This window comes from Macadamia integrifolia, chromosome 5 (assembly GCF_013358625.1).
Source record: "Macadamia integrifolia cultivar HAES 741 chromosome 5, SCU_Mint_v3, whole genome shotgun sequence".
Lineage (NCBI taxonomy): Eukaryota > Viridiplantae > Streptophyta > Magnoliopsida > Proteales > Proteaceae > Macadamia > Macadamia integrifolia.
Window position 1 is genome coordinate 17,709,072 of NC_056561.1, and position 24,005 is coordinate 17,733,076.

The window sequence follows — 24,005 nt, forward strand, 5'->3', positions numbered from 1 at the left end:
TTGGAGATTAATAAAGTCAAAGCCTGAAGAAGCATTCCTCATGGTGGTTCGATGGGTATGAACCTGGTGGTGGTTCGGGTCAATAATTGCTACCAATACTGATACACTGAAAAATACACATACATTAAACATATATATATATATATATATATATATTTGGTAAAATACATTAAACATACATCACAATCACCAAATACAAGTTTCTTAATAATAATAGAAGATAAAAAAAGACATGGATCACGAGTGAATAAGTTACTTAAGCATGAGGTCCGACATATTTTCACTTTTTAGATACCTTGGGAAAAGGTTGGGAATGTCGTTAGGATGCTCAATATGTGTCATCCTCTCTTCTCCTCTTTTAGAAAAGATCTCTTTGTCCTATGTGTTTAGTCTTGTGATTAGTGTATATCGTTAGTTCATTGAAAGTTAACAACATGCACAACCTTCTCCTCATAAGTAAAAGGTTATAAGTTTTGAAGATAACCCCCATCCACTGTGGAATCTATGAATTGTATATTATATGTTTTATACATCAACGATGGATGCATAGAGTGCTAACATGGTGGTGACTACGTATTGCAGTAGAACGTTGTCTTAAGTCCTAGGGTATGAACTTGGTGGTGGTTCGGGTCAATAATTGCTGCCAATACTGATACATTGAAAAATACACATACATTAAACATACATTTTTTTTTTTTGGTAAAATACATTAAACATACATCACAATCACGAAATACAAGTTTCTTAATAATAATAGAGGATAAAAAAAGACATGGATCACGAGTGAATAAGTTTATTAAACATGAGGTCCGACATATTTTCACTTTTTAGATACCTCAGGAAAATGTTGGAAATGTCATTAGGATGCTCAACATGTGTCATCCTCTCTTCTCCTCTTTTAGAAAAAATCTCTTTGCCTTATGTGTCTAGTCCTGTGATTGGTGTATATCGTTAGTTCATTGAAAACTAACAACATGCACAACCTTCTCCTCATAAGTAAAAGATAATAAGTTTTGAAGACAACCCCCATCCATTGTGGAATCTATGAATTGTATATTATATGTCTTTTACATCCACGATGGATGCATAAAGTGCTAACATGGTGGTGGTTGCATATTGCAATAGAACATTGCCCTGAGTCCTAGGGTATGAACCTGGTGGTGGTTCGGGTCAATAATTGCTACCAATACTGATACACTAAAAAATACACATACATTAAACATACGACTTTTTTTTTTTTGTGTAAAATACATTAAACATACATCACAATCACCAAATACAAGTTTCTTAATAATAATAATACATGATAAAAAAAGACGTGGATCACAAGTGAACAAGTTACTTAAGTAAGAGGTCCGACATATTTTCACCTTTTAGATACCTCGAGAAAAGGTTGGGAATGATGTTAAGATGCTCAACATGTGTCATCCTCTCTTCTCCTCTTTTAGAAAAGATCTCTTTGTCCTATATATATAGTCATGTGATTGGTGTATATCGTTAGTTCATTGAAAGCTAACAACATGCACAACCTTCTCCTCATAAGTAAAAGGCAATAAGTTTTGACTACAGCCCCCATCCATTATGGAATCTATGAATTATATATTATATGTTTCATACATCTACGATGGATGCGTAGAGTGCTAACATGGAAGTTGCTACCTATTGCAATAGAACATTGCCCTAAGTCATAGGGAACAGTTGCAAGTTCGACTCTCCCCATCAGATGTGACATCGAATGTGACATCCCATAATTCACCCCCCATCTCCTCCCTCCTCCCTCCTCCCTCCTCCCTCCTCTTGAAGCTAGGAAGCCACCCTGGTTGTCCTCTTGGGTGGAAACAATTTGGCTGCTACCCACGTTGCATCAAGTAGCTGTAACCACTGCTAGCAACCAAAGAAATGGAATAGTTCACTTCCCTTAGGTTTTACAAATACCCTCTTAGGTTTTAGTATTTTCTAAAATACCTTTTAAGATTCCATTCTTTGGTCGCTACAGGGGTTGCAACCGGGCAGCAGCTAAATTCTATTTTTCCACTGCCATCCTAGTGGCTGATGGGCCCTTGACAAAAATATCGAAAAAAAAAAAAAAATGTATGCCGACTTAACCTCCTACCAATTTTAGTATTGGTAGTAGGTGATCTATCAACTTCCATTGACTCCTTTCTTGTTCCTGCCGAAATTTGGAATAAGAAACATAGCACATTCCTTGTAGTTTCTAACTAAAATAATATGTTTAGGACCTCCCCTGATTTTAGAAATAGAATTAACTTTTAAAGTAAACCAAATATTCGTTCAACAATGCAAAGTCTTGCAAGAGAAAACAAAAATTGGGAAATTGGGGAGATATCTATGACTTGATGCAAAAATCCGATATATTTTCACCTTTTAGATACTTCGGGAAAAGGCTGGGATATCGTTTGGGTATTCAACATGTTTTATCCTTTCTCCTTCATTTTAGAAAAGACATCCTCATCTTACTGTTTCTAATCCAATGATTGGTGTATATCGTTGACTTTTCTCCTCATAAATAAAAGATAATAAGTTTTGAAGTTACTCCCCTCCATTTTGGAATCTATGAATTGTATAGTGTTTCATACATCAACGATGGATGCATAGAGTGCTAGCATGCTGGTGGCTGCCTGTCGCAACAGAACACTAGCCTAAGTCCTAGGGAGAAGTTGCATATTCACATTCACTCTCCCCCATCAAATGTGACATCCTATAATTCACCCACCTTCCTCTTGGCCGCTCTCTCCTCTTGAAACTGGGAAGCCACCCTCTTGGAAGGAAAAAATTTAGCTGCTACCTAGGTTGTAGCTAAGTAGCTGCAACCTCTACTTGCAGCCAAAGAAATCGAATAATACACTTCCACAAGGGTTCACAAATACCCTTTTGTGTTTTTGTATTTTCCAAAATACTCTTTAAGATTCTATTTCTTTGGCTGCCATAGCTTAGCTGCAATCCAGGCGGCATCTAAATTTCGTTCTTCCACTAGTATGCATACATCCACAATAGATGCATAGTGCACTTGCATAGTGGTGGCTACCTGTTGCAATAGAACACTGGCCTAAGTCCTAGGGAGAAATTGCATTCGACTCTCCCCCATCAGATGTGACATCAAATTTGACATCCCATAATTCACCCCCCCTTCCCTTGGCTGCCCTCTCGTTTGAAATTGAGGAGCTGCAACCGCTATTGCGCCGCCAAAGAAATTGAATAATTCACTTCTCTTTAAGGTTCACAAATACTTTCCTAAAGTTTGTATTTTCCAAAATACCGTTTATAATTCTATTTCTTTTGGTGTCACAGCTTAGCTACAGCCTGAGTAGCAGCTACATTTCGTTCTTCCAATAATATTGTCATCCTAGTTGCATATGGGCCCTTGATAAAAAAAAAAAAAAAAAAAAGGATATGCTAACGTAATCTCCTAGCACTATCTTTAGTTTTGGTGGTAGGTGATATATCACCTTCCATTGATTCCTTCCTTGATCATGTTGAATTTGAAATAAGAAACATAGCACATTCCTAGTAGTGTCTAACTAAAATAATGTGCTTAGGATCTCATCTAATTATAGAAATAGAATTAAATTTTCAAGTAAACCAAATGCTCGTTCAACAATGCAAAGTCTTGCAAAAGTAAACAAAAATTTGGGAATTAGGGAGATATGTATGACTTGATACAAAAATCCAACAAGAAAATATTCTTTATGGGTTGCCAAACTCGTCAAAATTTTTATAAAATTTCTCGTTAACGTGTTGATTAAGTTTTAATAACAATGGTGACGAATTCAACCCTAATTATATTTCAAAGGTTGCAAGATGACGATTGACCCCCCCTCTCTCTCTCTCTCTCTCTCTCTCTCTCTCTCTCTCTCTCTCTCTCTGGGTCTCAGAACAACGGTCAAGAAGGCAATTATGTTTGGCTACCACAATAGTATATGATGGAAAATGACTTAAATTTTAAGAGAAGGCTAAAGATTTTGGGGAAGGTTCTCTGTGAGAGAGAGAGAGATGGCTATCACAATATTATATAATGGAAAATGACTGTTAAGTTTTAAATTAAGGTAAATGATTTTTGGAGAAGGTGGAGAGAGAGAGAGATCTTATTACACTGTAACACATTTTCTTTTGTCATGTGAAGTGGTGATATAACAATTCTGATTTTGATTGAATTTGACACACAAGCAAATGATCCCGATATTTACTTGTTCACAAAATTTCACCCGCATGACAAGAAATATATATTTTTTAGTATATAATTTTTTACTACAAGCAAAGTAGAGAGAATCCCCCCCCCCCCGGCTTTAAATGGATTGCTCTTACTTCCAATATTTAATTATACATTATATTACCATCCTTATCTTTCAAATGTTAGGATAAGCTCCCTTTATATATGCCTCCAGTTGGTAGGAAGATGGAAGTAATAAGGTGGGTCAGTCTGAACCCACCAAGTTTATGGGTTGTGCAGGTAGAGTCAGACCCCACCAATTTTACTCCTATTTAGGGTGGAAGTATAATCAGTGCTCTTAGGGCACTAAGGGTTGAAAATTAGGTTGAAAAATTAGCTATATAATCCCAACCAATTGCTTCCCTTTCTTCCCATATAACAAGAAATTGGATGAATGGGGTGTCTTACAAAATTAGTGGATCATAGATGGCCACAACTATCACAACGCACAACTTCGTTGCACCCACTAAAATTATCAAGTGGCCCATTACCAGTTGACCCACATGGATGAGATAGACATCAATACCCCTTTTGCTTATTCACCGTTGATTTTTTTTTTTTTTTTTTTGAGAAAAAGAAATTCCATGGTAGTAATCATAGGCTGAAGTCCTTATAAAGTAAAATTTTGCAAAATCAACGAGCGATGGCAGGGCATGTCGACTCAAACTCCACAACCAAAATTTTACTAGAAATATTAGTTCCTTTTTAGACAAATGAGGTCACAATCAATTCTAAATTAAATTAAAACCGAATTGATTAGTGTTTTAGAACTTCATTTTTCATATGGCTAATATTAATTCAGTTTGAGTTGAAATTATCATGAATCTCAAGTTCAACTCCCCTTACCTCCTTGGGCCATTTTCATAGTTTCTATAGTTCTCATACGAGCTAACGTTAACCTGACTTACATGTGTGGATATGTACACATGCATCTAAAGGATTAGTCAAATCAAAGATCTGAACAGTCTCGTTAGCTAAAAAAAACTGAAATTTGACATAAATAAAAGATCTCATCCACGCACAATACACACTCGATTCTATTTGAACCTCAAATGTTCAGGTACCACTCATGAAGCGAATGAACCATTTTAAAGATAATAGCTAGTGATCTCCACATAGAGCTTTCAACTACTTTCTATTTAGTTTTGGTAAAGAAACTACCATCTCTATTGCTCTTTTATTTTTAAAGTATTTTAGATATTACTGTTAATTATTTTTCTTCCAACCAAATAGATTTTCCCATCAAAACCTATTTAGTTCTAGAATCTTCATCTACACAAGTTGCTTACACTTGGTCACTTATTGGTAGACTTTAGGTTATTCATTTCTCTACCAAATTTTGTGTCAAAGAAGCTACTAGATTCTTTTCAATTAAACTCCATGATGCACCCGTTCCTGCTTCATGAAGGAGGATCAAGTTTTGGACCGAGTTTTCCCTCACCTATGGTAATAGTGGAATCATGAAATACCCCAAAGGAGGGATAGTTTCAACCCCAAAGAATAAGGAGTGGGAGTTGACAATGGGACAAGAGTCTTATTCCCATCACATGTGGTGAGGGGATTCTTCCTCCCACTAATCGTGAAGGAAAATTTTGCCCCTCTCCACCTGCCCTTCATAGGCTTTTGCTCGTTAACACTAAATTGCATGCTTGCACCCTCCCTAAGTGTTGCCTCTAAGTGGGTCTAGTCTTCTAGAGATAAGAAAGCATGGAAAACTTAGAAAGTGTTTACTTGTATATTTGAGCTAATGGATCCTTTGATTCTCCCTTATGCTTTTGAGGCACTAAGATTTTATCAAGTTGAACTTTGTGTACTTATATTCCAACAAAGTGTTTTTTTTTTCTTTTTCAAGGTATTTTTTTGAAACAATGTTTGAGCTTTAGAAAGAGTAGCTAAAACTTGGTCTTGTATCAATGCAACATGGATGGGCTTATGTGTATGGGAATAAGTGTACCTTTCACAAGAACAGGTCGAGTATATCCGTAAAATTTATTCTCTAAGGGCCCGTTTGACAACGTTTCTTCTGTTTCTGTTTGAAAACATAGTAGAAACATAAATTTTCGTTTCTAGAAATAGAAACAGAATTGAAGGTGTTTGATAAGTCATGTTTCTAGAAGTCGATAGTAACCAGCGAAAGAATGACCACGAGTCGATTCCAGAAATAATAGAAATTTCTATTTCTATTTCTAAAAACAAGTGAAAAGAAACAGTTTTATCAAACGTTTTTTATTCTGTTTCTGTTTTTTTGGACACATAAACGGTTCTTGAAACATTATCAAACGGGCCCTAAAACGACTAAAGTGTTTTGGATTATTTTTTTGACATCAATTTGTTAGATTCAAAATAAAAATAAATTCAGAAAAACCAGAATAAATTAGCCTGATTTGGTCCCATGGATTTAAGGATATTGGTATTGATATTGGAATTGTCTGTGACTGGTACCGGCCAATGCTGCACCACACCACCAATCTATCTCAGTCTTTAAATCTTTGATTGGCCCCAGCCCTAGGGTATTGTAGACGAGCTTTCAATCACCTCAATCATCAATATTGTATTATGATGTAATGATTGGTTTATATGTTTATTTTATTTATTTTAATTTTTTTTTTCATTTCTCAAGAATCAAACATAGCTTAACACAACAGCAAGAGATCAATGAAAGCACGAGAGGGAGTGTCTCATAACTCATATATAGGAACCCACATGTCAGGAAAGATAAAAATGTAGAGAGAGAGAGAGAGGTCATACATGCCAGCAGTGTGTACAGCCTTCTTCTCTAAAACACTTGGGAGACTTTTGAGGTTGACTTTTTCTAGCTTTACACAAAAACGTGATTGATTAAATAAGGTTTGCTACTACATTAGGAATGTATTTTCCTTTCTTATACTACAAAATTGAGAAATGGGTTATCACTACCTCATTTTAAGCTTTGTGTTTTCTATATTAGAGGCTCAGAGATCTCTATTATTGAGTTGACAACCCACTTGAAAGCATTTTTGTCACCAAAGAGGTTGTGTGTCATTTCAAAACTTTGAGCCTGCCGGCTGCAGCAGAATGTCAACACCTTCTATGATCATGAGGCACCCAATTGTCCCCCCCCCCCCCCCGGGCGCCCTAATTCTTTGCAAATCCCAATAATAAAATGCATATGAGAGTCATGGTTTGCCAACTATAAATGTGAAGGTGGTGATATCCCTTCTCTTTCATACCCACTCATAAGGGTATTTTAATAGCTTATGCATTTTTTTATATTTTGCTAATGATGGGTTTTCAGGCCTTTGACCTAATTAGTCCCACTGGTTTATACTGACCCCACAATCATATGGACCGGATCATACCAAAGTTGAATGAGAACCATTCAACTTTCACTGAAAGCAGTGACCTTTCTGCACTCAACTTGGAAGAAATTTCCTACATTCTTATTTAATTTTGTCACATAAAAAGGTGATACAATAATTTCAATTATTGGATAGAAAACACAGTCTATTTCTTTTTTTTGGGTAAGACATAGGTTGTGTTTGGTAAAGTTAAAAATGGAAATTTTAGTTTCTGTGTTAAAATGTCTTTTTTTTTTCTTTTTTTTAACGAAACTGGAACTACGGAACTATCTTTTGTCGTTCCGTCAATTCTCGTTTCTAAGTTTTTTTTTTTTTTTTTTTTCTAAAAAAAAAATGAAACACACCATAAATGCACCAAAAGCTTTATTCCATTTTTTTGTTCGCATAGAATAAAAAAACTCCAAAAACATTTTTTTTTGAAACATTACCAAACACAGCCATAGTCCATGATAGGTATATGTTAAGTTTCAAAATCTAATTTAGTTAGATGCCCTCCAACATGAATCCTTGTTTTAACTTGCTTTCTCAATCATGGTGATCAGGCATTAGACTCAATGCACCTCTTGGTAATTCTTTATTTAGTTATGTGGTGAACTTAGCTTGGTTGAAATTTGTCATGTGAGAAAGAAAACTTGGATCTTATCTATCATGTGAGAAATGAATCTTGGAACATTTTGCATAATTCTCCATAATTCACTCCCTTCTCTCTCTCTCTCTCTCTCTCTCTCTCTCTCTCTCTCTCTCTCTCTCTTCATATTTAAATCTCTTTATAATTTTGAAAAAAAAAAATCCCACCTTTATAATACTTAATAATTACTTCCCCTTTTTGCTCCACTTTTTTTTTATTATTAATTTTTTTCCCTTTTTCTCTCCTCATTCTCCATGATAATTGTTCATTGTGATATTTTTTAATACTGAATAATTACTTCCCCCTTTCGTTGGTATATCTCTCTCCATAATTTTTCATTCCATCCCCATTCACCATAATTCTCTCTATTTCTCTCTCCACTCTCCCCCTTTCTCCTCCACGTTTAGAGAGGGAGAGAGTGAGAATTAAAGAGTTTATTATTATTATTTGATTTATCTTCCATTTTTAAGGGTGAGAGGATGAGTGGGTTTAGGGTTTGTAATTATATCCTTTTTAATACTCACTCTCCCCCTTTCTCCTCCACGTTTAGAGAGAGAGAGAGAGAGAGAGAGAGAGAGAGAGAGAGAGAATTATAGAGAGTTTATTATGATATTTATTTCATATTCAATTTTGAGGGGATTTTGGTCATTTGGGAATTTTTTTTGGCAGATGTAAATGGTTTTTTGGTCATTTTGAAAAAGTATACCAAAGACAGGGAGTACGTACTTTTATATAGTAGTATGATATATATATATAGGCTCAAGTTTTCTTTCCTCCCAAACCAATGTGGGACTAGACATTGTGAGTTGTTTTAGCTCATTACAACTCCTTATTTCATAAATACCCCTCTTGACCTTTTAAATAGAACTAAATGGAACAAGGATTTATTTATTTATTTATTTATTTTAAGAATAATTAATAATCTAGGCAAATAATTGTTTGTTTGATGCTGAGCTTATTCACCTAAAATGGAAGGGACATCAGTTCACCTGGAGTAATGGCAAAGGTGGACAAGGGAGGGTGAGTTGTAAATTGGATAGGGTGTTGTGCAATAATGACTGGATCGATCACTTTAATTAGGTTCTTTGAGACTTGGATTGATTGGTATATCAAAAAAAAAAAGCTAAAAAGAAGTTATGGGAGGCTTTGAAGGTGGAAGTGAGCTTTCTTAAAGAAAAGTCCAGAGTAAAATGGTTGCAGCTAGGTCATAAAAATAATAAATATTTCCACAAGGCAATGAGAGGAAGACAACACAGAAATAATATATTAGAGGTGGAAAGGAGAGATGGGATAGTAGTAGATGATCCTTCTTTGATAAAGAAAGAGGCAGTGGGATTTTATCAGAATCTTTTTGGTGCTGATCAAGTGGATGTGGGATTTTGTCCTAATGATCTTCCTCTTCGGGGTACTCTTACAACTAAACAATAGGAGATGTTGGGAAAAAAGGGTCTCAATTGAAGAGATAAGGAAGGTAGTTTTTGCAATGAAAAATTCTAAGGCTCATGGACCTGATGTATTTGGTGCTAGTTTTTTCAAGCATTCTTGGGAGATAGTAGGGGAGGATTTAACACTGGCTATCAAGTGGTTCTTCAAAATATCAATTATGCCCTTTTCTTTCAATGCCACTTTTATCAGCCTTATTCCCAAGATAAATGTGATTGCCTCCTTTGCTGGTTTTAGGCCTATTGTTTTACGCAATCTCATTTATAAGATTATTACAAAAATAATCTCCAACAAATTGCAAGGTGTGATTGGGGATCTAGATAGTGATAACCAATCAGCCTTCATTAAAGGAAGATCAATTACAGATAATATTCTCATTTGTCATGATATTGTAAGAGGCATTGAACAGAAAAGAGTTCATCCTACAGCAGTGTTGAAAATTGGTCTACATAAAGCTTATGACTCACTGAGTAGGAAATTCCTTTTGAAGATTATGAAAAGAATGGAATTTCCTCCAATGTTCATGAGTTGGATTGAGGCTTGTGTCACTTCCCCTACTTTTTCTATGCTAATTAATGTAAGTCCAACAGGTTACTTCAAGAGAGGAACGGGAATTAGACAAGGGGATCATCTTTCACTTTATCTATTTACCATGGCAATGGAGGGGTTCACTAGAGTTATGAGGAAGCCTATAGTGGATGGAAATATCACTTTTCTTCCTAGATGCAAAGCTGTCCAACTGTCCCATCTAATCTTTGTAGTTGATCTCATGATCTTTATAAAGGTTATTAGTGACTATTTCATAGCTAGTATGAGGGCTCTAGATGAGTTTGCCTCCTACTCTGGGTTGCATCTCAATAGGGCTAAGTCCTCTATTATATTAGGAGGCCTTACTCAAGCTAGCAGTATGCAACTCTTGGAATTAACGGGTTTTAAGGAAACCAAGTTACCAATAAGGTACCTTGTGGTCCCTTTTGTTGTAAGAAAGCTTACTCTTGGTGATTGCAGCCCTATTCTAGACCTGATCCGGAAGAAGCTTGAAGGATGGAAAGCAAGATTTCTCTTTTATTCTGGTAAATTACAGTTGATCTCCTTAGTTCTTCAAGGATGCTATATTTATTGGTCAGGAATTTTTGTCTTACCAAGTAATCTCATAGCTAAAGTGGAATCCATCTTTTCTAATTTTTTATGGCGTGGTCCATCTCTAGAGAAGAAGATGCATTATATCTCCTGGGATGCTACATGTAAACCTAAGGAGGAACGGGGATTAGGGATAAAGCGTGTCAAGGAGATGAATGTTGCTGGTATTATGAAACAAATATGGTGGATTGCTTCTCATAGGAACAACATATGGGTGGAGTGGATTTACAAAAGGTATCTGAAGAAGGATGCTATTTGGATTATGAAGGCTACTAGTGATGCTTCTTGGGTTTGGAGGGAGATTCTGAAGTATAGGGATAAAATGATAGATTTTATTATGCATGTTGTTGGGAATGAAAGATCCACTAAGCTATGGCTGGATAATTGGCATCCAAGGGGTATTATCATTAAATTATTTGGAAATATGATAAGGTATGCTATAATGAACTTTGTGGCTGAATGTAATCCTAGGAATCAGTTTTTAAAAACAAGTTGGGGAATCCGAGTTAGTTGGAAGATTGTGTTCCCTAGAGCTTGTTCCAGAAGATAGAGCTTCACATGGAGGGTTGGTCTGAGATAGGATGGGGACCACCCTTGTAGCTTTTGCTAGTCTTGGAGAGACTGCCAATATCCTATACTTAGAGTTACTAGCTATTCTTGGTTGTTGGAGTGATAAAAAATGATATTTTGTACATCTCAAGATCCTTAGCAAGGAAGGAGTTCAAGCATATATCGAGAAAGGTGAATAAGCCCACTGATTTTTTGGCATTATATGCAACATAATGATCCCAACCGAAAGAAATAGAAGTCCTGATGATGGAAGAGACTCTAAGCTCTTGATCTAAATAACAATTAAAATATCCAGTCCAAATATGCCAAATAATTGAGTTTTTCGAAGATCTCAACCCAATGCAAGCAATGTTGTAAGCTGATGCAACTGTGAAGATTCCACTTGTTGTAGCAAACCAAGCGTCCTTGTCCTCAACCTGAATTTCCATCCCTAAGATTAAGATATTGAGCAGGAAGCTTTTCATAAAAGAAGTATGGCCTTCACATTAAGACCACCAAACCGCTGAGGTTGAGAAATGATTTTCCAAGAAACAGTAGGAGAATGAAAAGATTTTCCATTCAACTAGAAGAAATTCCTGCTTAAGGCGGTGAGCTCTTAATGAATATAGCTACGAATTTTAAAGCAAGACATAAAATGCAGTGGCATCGAGCATAGAGAGGATCGTATTAAAATAAGCTTTCTTATAGGGCTCAAGAACTTAGCTTTCCAATGTTGTAATTTCGAGGATACCCTTTGAATCAGACTAGAGCAATGAGCCTTAGAGAGTTTTCCACTTATGACAGGCATGCCAAAGTATTAATAACCAACTTAACGAAAACGTAGAGAATTAGGTCTCTCTATATGACCAAGTCTTCCTCTATCACACAGTCCATTCTCATCATCTCTTATATGTGTAACTCTCCTGTAATTAGTTACCTAATATCAAGTAACTATATTGCTAGAGTCAAAGAGTGAAACACCTCCATTCTCCTGTATAAATTCAAACTCATATGTCACTAAAAAGTATCACTTGAAACGCAAGATTGTTGAGTATCAGTCACCATTTGACTAACGTCTCCTTTTTTTTTTTTTTTCCTTCCTTCATCATGTCAACTACATCCTCCACTTCCGCTGCAGTGGCAGCACTTCTCAATAGTGCCACAACACTTCCCTCTCCACTAAATCCCCTACTATCACTAATCCTGTGTCTATTAAGCTTGATCGCCAAAATTATCTTCTCTGGTGCACTCAATTTCTACCCATCCTTCGTGCTACCCAAATGTACGGCTATCTCGATGGTTTGATTGCATACTTGGCAAAGACAATCCCTCTTGCTGCGGATCCCATAGTTTAGACATCAAACCAAAGTTCTAATGACTGGGTCCTCGTGATCAGCTTCTACTAAGCTGGCTCAATGCCACCTTGACCGAACCTATAATGGCTCAGGTCCTTGGCCTTCAGACCTCTGCGGCTATCTAGAGTACTCTTGAATGATTGTTTTAGTCTCAGTCTCGCGTTCGCATTATGCAGTTGCACTATCAATTACAAACTGTGAAGAAGGGATCCCTATGTGTTGCTGATTATTTCAACCGCATGAAGAGCATAGCAGATTCACTTGGTGCTGCCTCCCATCCAGTTGCCAATACTGATCTCATTCTCTAGATTGAACTATAACCATAATGGTCTAGATAATGTTCACCTACCCGACACTTCGTCCACCTCACAGATCTCTGCTTCATCCACACCCACTGTCTTCATCGGTGAACGAGTCTCCTCCACCATATGGCATCATCGCCTCGGGCATCCAACTCCTCCAATTCTACATGGTGTTCTTCGTCAACACCAGTTACCTTGCATTACTGCTTCTCCCAATCATATCTGCTCCTCTTGTCAATGTGGCAAGAGTAAAAGATTACTATTTTCTAATTCCAGCTTTGTAAGTTGTAGGCCATTAGACTTAATATTTATGGATGTTTGGGGCCCAGCTCCGGTCCTCTCTGCCTATGGTTATCATTATTATTTGCTTATTGTAGACCATTTTTCTAAATACACTTGGTTATTTCCATTATTTTCTTAAGATGAAGTTACTTCCAAGAGAAGCTCACATTCATCCAATGGTCACCCGTTCAAGGGATGGAACAAGGAAGGCTTGAGCTCTCTGTACCACTAAGTATCCTCTGATCACGGCATTTCATGTTGCTATCCCATCTGAACCGACTAGTTTTTCTAATGCCAACAAGTCATCTGATTGGCGCACTGCTATGTCTAAGGAATTTGCTGCACTTCTTCATAACGGAATGTGGTCTCTTGTACGTCGTAAGCCTCACCATAACATTGTGGGATGCAAATGGGTATACCGTGTGTCAAACAAAAATCAGACGGCACTGTTGATCTATTCAAAGCACGGTTAGTAGCCAAAGGATTTCACCAACAGGATGGAGTTGATTTTAACGACAGCTTTAGTCCAGTTGTCAAGCCGACCACTGTCCATACAGTTCTATCTATTGCTACGAGCAATAATTGACCCATATGACAACTGAACGTAACCAATGCCTTTCTCCATGGTTTCCTATATGAAGAAATGTATATGGCCCAACCCAGGGATTTATCAATCAGCAATATCCCAATCACGTGTGTCGCTTGCACAAAGCGATCTATGAATTAAAACAAGCCCCACGGGCCTGGTTTCAGCATTTCACCACATTTCTTTTGGGAATTGGTTTTTGTGCTTCTACAGCTGACTCATCCCTCTTTGTCTACAATCACTCTAATATTCAGATATATCTTCTTCTCTATGTCGATGATATTGTGGTCATAGGTAACTCAACTGCCTCACTGCAATCCCTTCTCACAAGCTTAGGCACTCAATTTGTAATGAAAGATCTGGGCAACTTGCATTATTTTCTTGGGGTCCACGCTACTCGTGGTTCTAATGGTCTTCATCTATCTCAGTCAAAATACATATCTGATCTCTTGAACAGAATAAACATGACAGGGGCAAAACCATCTGCTTCCCCTAGTGCCATGCTCTCTGCCAATGCAGCTGATCCATTTGAAGATGTTACACTCTATCGTAGCACTGTTGGTGCTCTACAGTATCTTGGACTTACAAGCCCTGACATCACTTATTCTGTTAACCAAGTATGTCAACATATGCACAGTTCTCGCACTGTACATTGGGAAGTTGTCAAAAGGATTTTACAATATCTCAAAGGGACTGGTTGCAGCACTACACGATGATCATGACATGAGGGTAACATAACCTCAAAAAGGGGGGAGAGTTAAGAAGAAGGGTTGTTGAGGAAGAGAATTGTAGGGGGAGAAAGGAAGATTGGAGCCCACTCGATTTCTGAGATAAATCCAGTACTGGAGAAGGAGGAAGAGAAAGATGGTCTCAAAAACCTTGGTTACATGACCATGGAAAAACCATCTGTTAATTGGAACAAGAGTTAACAACTAAAATATACATTGAGATGAATGTATGCGTAAGGGGTCTCAACCCTCTGTTTTTGTCCAATCCATATATAATATTGAAAGAAAACAAACAAAATTCTAATTCATTAATAAGGAGATTATCTTTGAAACTACATATTGAAATTTGAATGTTCTGTCACATTCAAGAAACAACATAACGTATCATGCCCTTTTTAAACTTCAACTACGTACAGGGTAGTTAGTTATACATTACCCAACTCTTACAAGTCGTTCTTCATCCATTTTTCCTACTTTGTACAAACATTGCGGGGCAATAAAACAACATGAGAAAAAAACGTTTCAACTACTACAATGAGGGAAAAATAGAAATGGGAAGCCGGCCTGGCCTGGCCTGGCCTGGCCTGAAGAACTTCGGAGGTCCATCCCATGAAGACTCAACAGTACTGCCAGTAAACCTGCTTGATGCCATTAAAAGGATTAATAATCCCCTCCTTGATCAAATTGTAGACATTCCTTCCATTTGGATGGTACTGGAGTTCTGCAAGATGAGGTTGTAGGGCGATTTCAAGTCTCAGATTGAGGCCTGGATATGAACTCTGAAAAAAAAAAAATTAGGTAAAAATGAGTTATTATATTGATAGAGTACTAGAACCAAGATCAATATATAGTTTTCAAAATTTATTAGAAGTGTGCATCATCATGGTTTAATGAATCGGATCAGATCAGGCAGAATCGGGTGGATCATATAGATCTTGGGGTGATCCCATATCAATCGATTGATATAGGCAAAGGGTAAAAGGTTAAAAAACCTTGGCCTAACAGTTTGTAGTTTGTAGTTTCAGTTTCATCCCACTTCATGTATAAGTTACTTATATGGTATAGTAGAATCACCTTGGTAGCCTTTAGAACTGTTTGGATCACATAGTTTCCGAATTGATTCTTTGCAACTTCAACAAGTTTATCACTTTGAACAAGATCATTGACCACATACACTATCCCTCCAGATTTTGCGCATGTCTCTACTACATGGCTGCCAGACTTCTGCATTGAGAGCCTCACATAGAATTCTTGCAGCTTATGACATATTCTCCTATTGACAAACGGGTTGTGTATTCTTAGTACGTGCTGCACTACATAGTTCCTACAAGCAATGAAAATCACAAGTACATAATTAGCTTATCGAAAGTGATCAAGAAAGTCAAAACCAGTTAGCTAGTCATTAAGGAGAAGGTATTTATATGTCTCCACATCCAGACTACTCACATCTGCTCCCCTTGGGATTATTACTGCCTTGTGTGAGGAACCCCAACAAAAACTAAGCCATAGAATATCAAAGAATAGAGGATGTGAGACATACCCATGAGGGTCTTGTGCCAGGAAAACTGAGTTTTCTATGATGATGTCTAGGAGCCCTCTTTTATGGTCTTCTGTCATATGATCAATGCATGTGTTGAGAGTAAGGCAACCTAGTGAATGTACAGCCAAATTGAGACAACTTCTTTTGGCAACTTCAAATATGGACTGCAATCAAATTTATTAGTTAAGGGCCTTGAGAGAGAGAGAGAGAGAGAGAGAGAGTGAGAGAGAGAGAATACTTACATCATTATGGCGACGGTCTAGTAACTCTAAACATGTACGGATCACATGGTGGCCAGTTTGATGAATCATCAAATCAAATAATCTAGGAGCTAGAGCTTCCTTAATATGAACTATCAAATATAATTTCCTCACCATTTTGATGAGCTTCTGAACACAATTTGTGCTGCACATACAAAACATTATGACTTAACCAATCAAAAGAAGAAGAAGAAACAAAATTATTTCTAAGAACAAGAAAGAAATTAAAATAATCCTTCCGTACCCATTCTTATTGATTGAAACCCAAAAAAAAGCATCTTCTTGATTGGCTAGTCTAAGCACCAATTCTTCAATTTGATTTGGATTACACAAATCCAAAAGTTTCTGAAACATATATTTTCCAAATTCATTGGTGATGAGATCAATGATGATGATGATGTTGCAAGAGGAGACTACTGCTTTGAATACCTTTCTCATAACTATTTCACCATAACAATCTAAGATCCTTATTAAGTACTGAGACCCTTTTAGATTCTTGGCCAATTTAACAATGTCAACCTCTCTCAGTTCATAAAGTAAGCTTGGATCATCACTATCAAGTCTTGCATCATTGAGGATTTCTTGCATGGATGAGAAAACTCCACAAAACCCTCCTCCATTAGTACCTTCTGTAACAGATCTGTACTGTAAGCCCTGATTACTCTGTGGAAGAGAGCTTCTTTCATAAGGCAAAGAAGAGTTCCAGCAATGGCGGGATTGGGTCGATGAACCAAACACGTCTAGGATCATCGGCAGACTTGAACTAAATTCATCGATGGTTTCCCTTTCTCCCAATAGATTTGCGAGAGAGAAAGGGTTTGGATCATTAAGACCACCAAGATTCATACTGGAGAAGAGATTTTCAAGCTGGCTAATGGGATTTTGGTTCTCCATGAGAGTCCTACAGGCGAGAATCAAAACTAATAAACACACGAACAAAGATAGAGAGAGAGAGAGAGAGAGAGAGAGAGAGAGACCTCACTCTTGTTATATAATTTTCAGTTGTTAAAAATTTTCCTATTCCTATTCTGACTAGGGAACTATGTCTACCTAAAAGCTTAAAAAAGGAAGGAATTCTTTTCTGAAAAATTAGAAACTAATTTTGCCACAACATGGTTTGGGTAAATCAGGTCCAAAGAGGAATCCGGATCAGGGACGTGAACCTGATCCGTGGATATGAAATTTATTTTCTCAATCTGCATTTACTGTACTCCAAATCCATGATCAAGAACGTACGAAAATATCTCGTACATAAATCTGATCTGGTCTCGTCCAAAGAGTGCCAAACACTAAAAAATGGTTTCTCCTAGGTAGGGGGGACACAGGTCGGTTTGGCCCATTAGTCTGGGTTTGAATCGATTTTGGTGCGAAAATGGTGAAATCAATCGAATCAATAAGAAAATTTTGGTTTCGATTTTGGTGTGGTTAGATTTTGATTTCTTGTTATCGGTTTATAATCAGGTTGGTTTTTATTTTTTTCTCTAATTTGGGTTTGATTTTCCATACAAAATTATGCAGAACTTGGTTTTTTAATGAATTTTGGACTGTTTTTGGTTTCTTATTGTTTGATCTCGGTTTTGCTCTAGGTTTTGAGTTATTTCCGGATTAGTTTGGTTCCATTTGATTTATTAGGGGTTACAATATCCCATACTGAAACTGGCCCAATAAAACTTTGGTTCAATTTAGTCTGAGCTATTTTCGATTTGATCCAACCATTTTATCAGATCGGGTTTGGTTTTGACACCCCTACTCATGGAGAACCCCTCACTCCCACACATCTTTCATAGGGGGAAAACAAACAATACCGATGGAACCGATAGAAATTAAAACCAAATTATGCTGAACGAAATCATTATAGACTGGGTTTTGGGTTGTGAATTTTATTATAACCGATAAAATTTGAAACAATATCATACTGATTGGACCAAATCCTTATTGGTTTGGTTTCGGATTGAGGTTTTGTGGAAACAATAGAATTCGAAACCAAATTAGACTGATCAAATTCATCGAATGAAATTGAGTAGTGGACTGAATATAATCAAAAATTTAGATCGGACCAATAGTAACTCGATAAGAAACCGAAACCCAAAAAAGAACGAAAATTTTCCATTGATTCTCTCTCTCTCTCTCTCTCTCTCTCTCTCTCTCTCTCTCTCTCTCTCTCTCTCTCTCTCTATATATATATATATATATATATATCGATCAAAACCAGACTAAAACCGAATCTAGCTTAATTGTTTGGTTTCAGATTGGCCAAATAATAGAGAGAAACAGGATTGAACCAACCGATTGACACTCTGAGATAAAAATGTCAATTTAGAACCAAAAACCATAATCAAAATCGAAACTGTCCGTTTAACCGAATCGAATCAAAATCTTTAAGGAAAAACTAATTAAGATGAATATTACAAACCTGTCTATATAAGAAAGTGGGTCTCCTACAATTTTGAAACATGTCAAAATCAGGCGGATGGAAGGCCAATTTGTATTAGGGGATAGTATTTGGATTAAAGGAATAGGAAATATTATCTTTGCTGAAAGATAAGAGAAGATAAAACATTCTTTGAATTCATTGTCACATGCTTCAAATAACCTCGGCCTATGGCCTGAAACATTTTTCTTTTGCAGCTACTTTTGGAGATTATTTTCAGCATGGTTTTAGGTATTGGTGTCTGATTTCATCAATTCCGATTTCGTATGAGTGAAATGATATTGACCATAGGTTAAAAAAAAAAAAAAAAAAAAAGGGAGAGATTTTTAAGGAAAATAGGGACAAGTTAACTTGTTAAATACGGATCAATCTAGAGGTGTCAATTCTAGGTCCAACCGAGCCCAACATGTTATAAATAGGTAATGCACGGTATAGCTACCTAACCTGACAAGTGCCCAATTTGCCCGACACATTTACAAGCCGACTTGATCCGATCTAGCCTGATCCCTTTAATACTACTTATATATATATATATATATTTTATACTATTTGTATTTAATGCTAACACTATGTGACATGTAGTTGAGATGGTGGCGATTGTTCTCTAAACATTCATCTTTTTTAGGCATGGTTTAATTGATTTGAGCTTGCTAAACTTCGGTTGTGTAGGTATAGTTTAATTGATTTGAGTTCCATGAGTTAAAGACCAAGTACCAAAGTAACTTAGTTGCTTTGCCCATCTTTAGCTTAATCCATTTTAACTATTGGATCTTTCTGTGCTATGTCCATCTTTACCTCATTTTATTGGTATTTCTTTTCCAACACATTTAAGAGGCTAATTTTAAAGAGGGCCCGTTTAAAATTAAATAGGTCTATAGCTCGGTTAAGGTCTGATTAAGGCCAGTTTATGGTAGCTCGGTTAGAGGTCGAGCTCGATCGATCCGATTGTCAACCGTATCATACCGGCTCTAGCAAAGCCCATTTAACTAAATGGGCATTTATGGTGTAGCCCTAAATATTAGCCAAGTCCAACTAAGCTCGACCGAAACCGACCCAACCAGACCGCTTGACACCCCTAGATCAATCCATACTAATCTATATCAGGTACCATATTGGTTTTGAAGGTGACTGAAAACCTTTTGATACTAAGCACTAAAACCATGCAGCAAAGTGGCATTAAGCTTCTTTTTTTTTTGTGGTAAAAACATTAAGCCTTATTGAGGCCTCTCGTTTTTCATCCATTCATATTCATGGCCATTAGCTTCCCTTATTATTTTACCTGAGGGATTCAAATTAGCTCATTCCAATCGAATCCCAAGATGAAAGAAAAGATAGGCAATCTCTCATTTTCACAGTTATCGACCTACTAAAAAAATTATACTTTGTGATAGGTCCCTTTCCCGATCAAAAATATAGTGAAATATAGATGCACGACCACAACTTTGTAACAAAATAATAGTGGGAAAATTTTCTCTCTCCAACACTTACTCTATATTAACTATCAAAAAAATTGCATATACTTACCCTATATTTACTCAAATTCCCCTATTCAAATTTTATATCTAATCACTCTCTAATACTTGTCTTATATTAACTATCAAAAATAAATAAATACTCACCCTGTATTTACTCAAATTTTCCTATTCAAATTTTATATCTAATTCCCCTTAAAACAAATTTGCACCTCTCTCTCTCTCGTATTAATTTTAAACTTTAAAATACCACCACCTCTCGTAGCCTCTCTCTTTCCCCACACCACCAAAAAAAAAAAAAAAATTAATAATAATCAGGTTCTCTAGTTCTTAACCAGGTACTTTTATTCCACCATAACTTGTTTCAATATGTGGAACATAGAGAAGGAAAAATTCTAGCCCTTGGATGGACATCATCTAACGGCCAACATGACTTAATAAGTTTCCATTTCCATTGGTTCAAGAAAGGATCTTTTATCTGGAGCGACAGATTTCAAAATGCATCTAGTGGCTGAGATCTGTGGAGAGGGAATCATTAAGTTCCCAATTTTGCATGTGCTCGTTGGAGTTAGGATTTGATTCTGTGTGCTCCTATACATGGACTCTTTTAAACTGACCAATCGAGATGAAACCAGAGGAATATTCAGCCCCTACCTCAGGAGCTCTTGTGCGCCTTAAAGCTAATTGTGGCATGCTTGTTCAGCTTGGATACGGCATCTCCAAAGCTTTGTAAAATTATGGACACCTCCCTTCGCCTACCAATGCATGCGCCTGCAATAATAAGCTTTGGAAGCCTCCATTTATTTTGATTCGAGTGAGATCAAGTTAGTTTAGAATCAATTGGAATTTTTCAGAACCTTACAAATTGGAATCTTTAGAATGAAAAAAAATAAAGATTTCTCTAATTCTCTATGTTTTTTGGAGGTTTCTTGTAACGATTTGACACCATTAATACTTTAGAGTTTGGATCATGGGCTAAAGAGGATAAAATTGTGTAAGGTTAAAGAGGCTGGGGCGTTACATATGGTATCAGAGTAGACCCCGATAATGTGAGGGGTCACAGCAGGGACGCTATGTCGAAAGGGGGGAAGTTGTGATACTCAAGAATACGGCAAGTATCAGACCCGCCTAGAAGATCTGTGAGGTATCCCCACCAAGAATACAACAAGTATCAGTGGGTTTGCGAGATCGGTGAGGGTGTGCAAACTTTAGTCCTACATCGTCTAGGGAGAGATTACTGGGCTAATTAATAACTTTTAGTCTCCTTAATATGGCACAACGCATTTTAAAGCCTTAAAACACATGGACCAAAGAGGACAATATTGTGCAAAGTCAATGGGGCCGAGGCATTACACTTTTACTCAAGATACTTATAGATCTTGATACAAGGGAAATTTTTCATTAATTTTCTTTTACTTTATTAGCTGAAAAAGAAGAAATTTTTTTATAAGAAATAAAGATCTAAATGCATTCATGGATTTAGAAATAAAGATCATAATCAGTTGATTCTGATCCGATTTCTTATTCCATGAATATAAACAAACATTATGCTTTATTATTTAATAAATTAATAGAATATAATAACAATCTCAGTTCTTAAGAAATAGAAAAGACCCAATTTCTCTTCGCCCTTAGTGAAGTGTAATTCCTTGACTGTAAGTTATTACAGTAATGGGAAATGCATAATTACGAGGGAACATGTAGTTTCTTCATTTAAGTAGGGGCAGGGAAATAATGACCTCTTAGAATGTTATACATTTTCCTCTCCCAAGGTAGAGGAGAACTTTCTCCATACAAAAACGACACTATATTTATTTTTTGGTGGGGTAATGAAAAACGATATAAATAACACACTCCGGAACAATCTCTAATATGCATTTATGCATTGTTTCAAAAATTGGAATTGAATAGGTCGAATCGGCCACGACATCCTGATTCTCAATGTTTCGGAGCGACAGATTCTAGAGTTTTTGGGATCGGATTGTTGGATTTTGAGATTTGAGATATCGATTCTAAGGTCTTGGGATTGATTCCGACCAATTAACCTCAGATTCCAAGTATAAATTCCTTGCTAACACCCAATAGAACAGAAGAAGCACCAAAAATTTAAGGGAAAAGGTGTGTGCGTATATAAATTCATTGAACACGTACGGAAGCATTAAGGGCTGGTCGCTGAGTGGGGTGGAGAGATGGAGGGACTAGGTGGGCAGGAAGATAGGGAGAGATGACAATTAAGGTTTTGGCCAGGTCAAAACATGTGGAACAGGCGATGATGCCACATTCTTCACCTCTAGTGGCAGTTCAGGCTCCTTGTTTGGAAGACGAGTCAGTGATGATGGCAACTCAGTCTTGAGCAAAGTAGGTTTTGTCCAATTATACTTCTTATCTGAAGACAAGAAACCAAATGGCAAAAGAAGATCATGGGAGTAAAGCAAGCCATGGATGCAGGATGGATTCTTGGGACAATCTGAAGTGATTCTGTTGAACTTGAATACTTTTTCCTGACCATAGAATCAAAATTCAGTCACTATAAGAAATACTGCTTTTTTTGAAAGTACATGATTTTTTCTCACTTTTATCTCTCTACATGTCTCTTGAGATGAGGATAAGCTTCCTCAATTAAGTCAAGAGGTCCGGCTTCCTTCGTAAATCTAAATTATTCTTAACTTTTCCGTCTCTCTCTCTCTCGCATGCATAAGTATCAATTGCCAATAGATTCACTTATAGATCAAGGGATGGCATAACCAGAGGGAGATGTTAATGCAATACAAGAAGCACAACAATAAATCATCTTGAAAACCAAAAGCAAATCTTTCGAAATTCTGAGTCCTTCAAGTGACTGATTACTCAATCCCCCATCACCAAGTTCACGATTGGCGTAAATTTGAAAGCATTCACCCAAAATCCAGAGCCAAGCTTGGCTGATAAGCAATGTCCTCAATGGATTGAAGCTTAGAGAAGTATTATAATGGCCAGCCAAGAATGGATGTTCAAACAAATACATGTATCAAATTCTTCAATACAATGTTTGACAACCGACGACCCTTGGAAGAGCGTTCTATCAATCAGAACATCTATGGACCATTTCATATGATTGAATTATGCCAACTGGGAGATTTAGAATTTTCATTCCCTTGGCACCCTCATCAGAAATACCTCGCCAGTATGTTACTTATACTCTCAACCCACAAAATAATGATATTTACGATCTACATTCCATTTCCTTCCCGAATCTGACTTGTGAAACTCACGTTAAGAAATGTGAATCCTCATCTCTAACTGTATATTCCTTACCAATGAAATAATAAAAATCATGAAAGGATACTATTAATTCAAGGCACAACATGGTGATGAAGTAAAAGATGGAAACAACATTTTGGAAATTTAGCAATTGGTAAAAATAAAGGTTATTTGATAAAATATTGAAAGAATTACAACAATAATCAGAAATACTTTTAATTGAACTGTGTCCTTTTGATATAATTCTCCAACTAGTAAAATGCCTGTAAGGATTCGTCTCTCTGTGTCTCTTTTTCCTTTTTCTTTTTCTTTTTTTTTTTTTTCTTTTTTTGAGGGTGGTGGGCGACGGCTGTCATATACGAGCAACATAAGAATTTGCCTGTGTGACATACCTTACCCAACGATAGGGATTGTAGGTCTTCGATTTCTTTGCTATCTGCAGGTATCTTACCTGCATGAGGGAAAAGAAAAATGAACTGAGCA

The 24,005-nt window shown here is 36.7% G+C and overlaps 2 protein-coding genes across 3 annotated transcripts in view; both read right to left on the reverse strand.

Moving 5' to 3' along the window:
- Positions 1-14,861: 14,861 nt before the first annotated feature.
- Positions 14,862-16,276, reverse strand: LOC122078681 (pumilio homolog 12-like). The gene is made up of 3 exons (XM_042644773.1): positions 16,120-16,276; positions 15,654-15,903; positions 14,862-15,358 (listed from the first exon to the last, which is right to left on the reverse strand). The coding sequence occupies exons 1-3, from the start codon at positions 16,194-16,196 to the stop codon at positions 15,197-15,199; spliced, it is 489 nt and encodes a 162-aa protein (XP_042500707.1). The 5' UTR covers positions 16,197-16,276; the 3' UTR covers positions 14,862-15,196.
- A 7,397-nt stretch (positions 16,277-23,673) lies between these two features.
- Positions 23,674-24,005, reverse strand: part of LOC122078872 (AP-4 complex subunit mu-like) — a 29,818-nt gene continuing 29,486 nt past the window's right edge. For both annotated transcript variants that reach the window (XM_042645055.1, XM_042645056.1), the window contains one exon: positions 23,674-23,973. In XM_042645055.1, the coding sequence (XP_042500989.1) occupies positions 23,875-23,973 (99 nt within the window). In that variant the 3' untranslated portion in view covers positions 23,674-23,874. The remainder of the gene's footprint in view (positions 23,974-24,005) is intronic.

Bases quoted from the DNA above. Each gene is read 5' to 3' on its own strand.
- LOC122078681 (XM_042644773.1), bottom strand. From the start codon at position 16,196: ATGACAGAAGACCATAAAAGAGGGCTCCTAGACATCATCATAGAAAAC. The intron at 15,904-16,119 runs GTATGTCTCACA...CATTGCTTGTAG, and splicing joins CTGGCACAAGACCCTCATGG to GAACTATGTAGTGCAGCACG. The intron at 15,359-15,653 runs GTGATTCTACTA...TTTTTTTTTCAG, and splicing joins CAGTTCTAAAGGCTACCAAG to AGTTCATATCCAGGCCTCAA.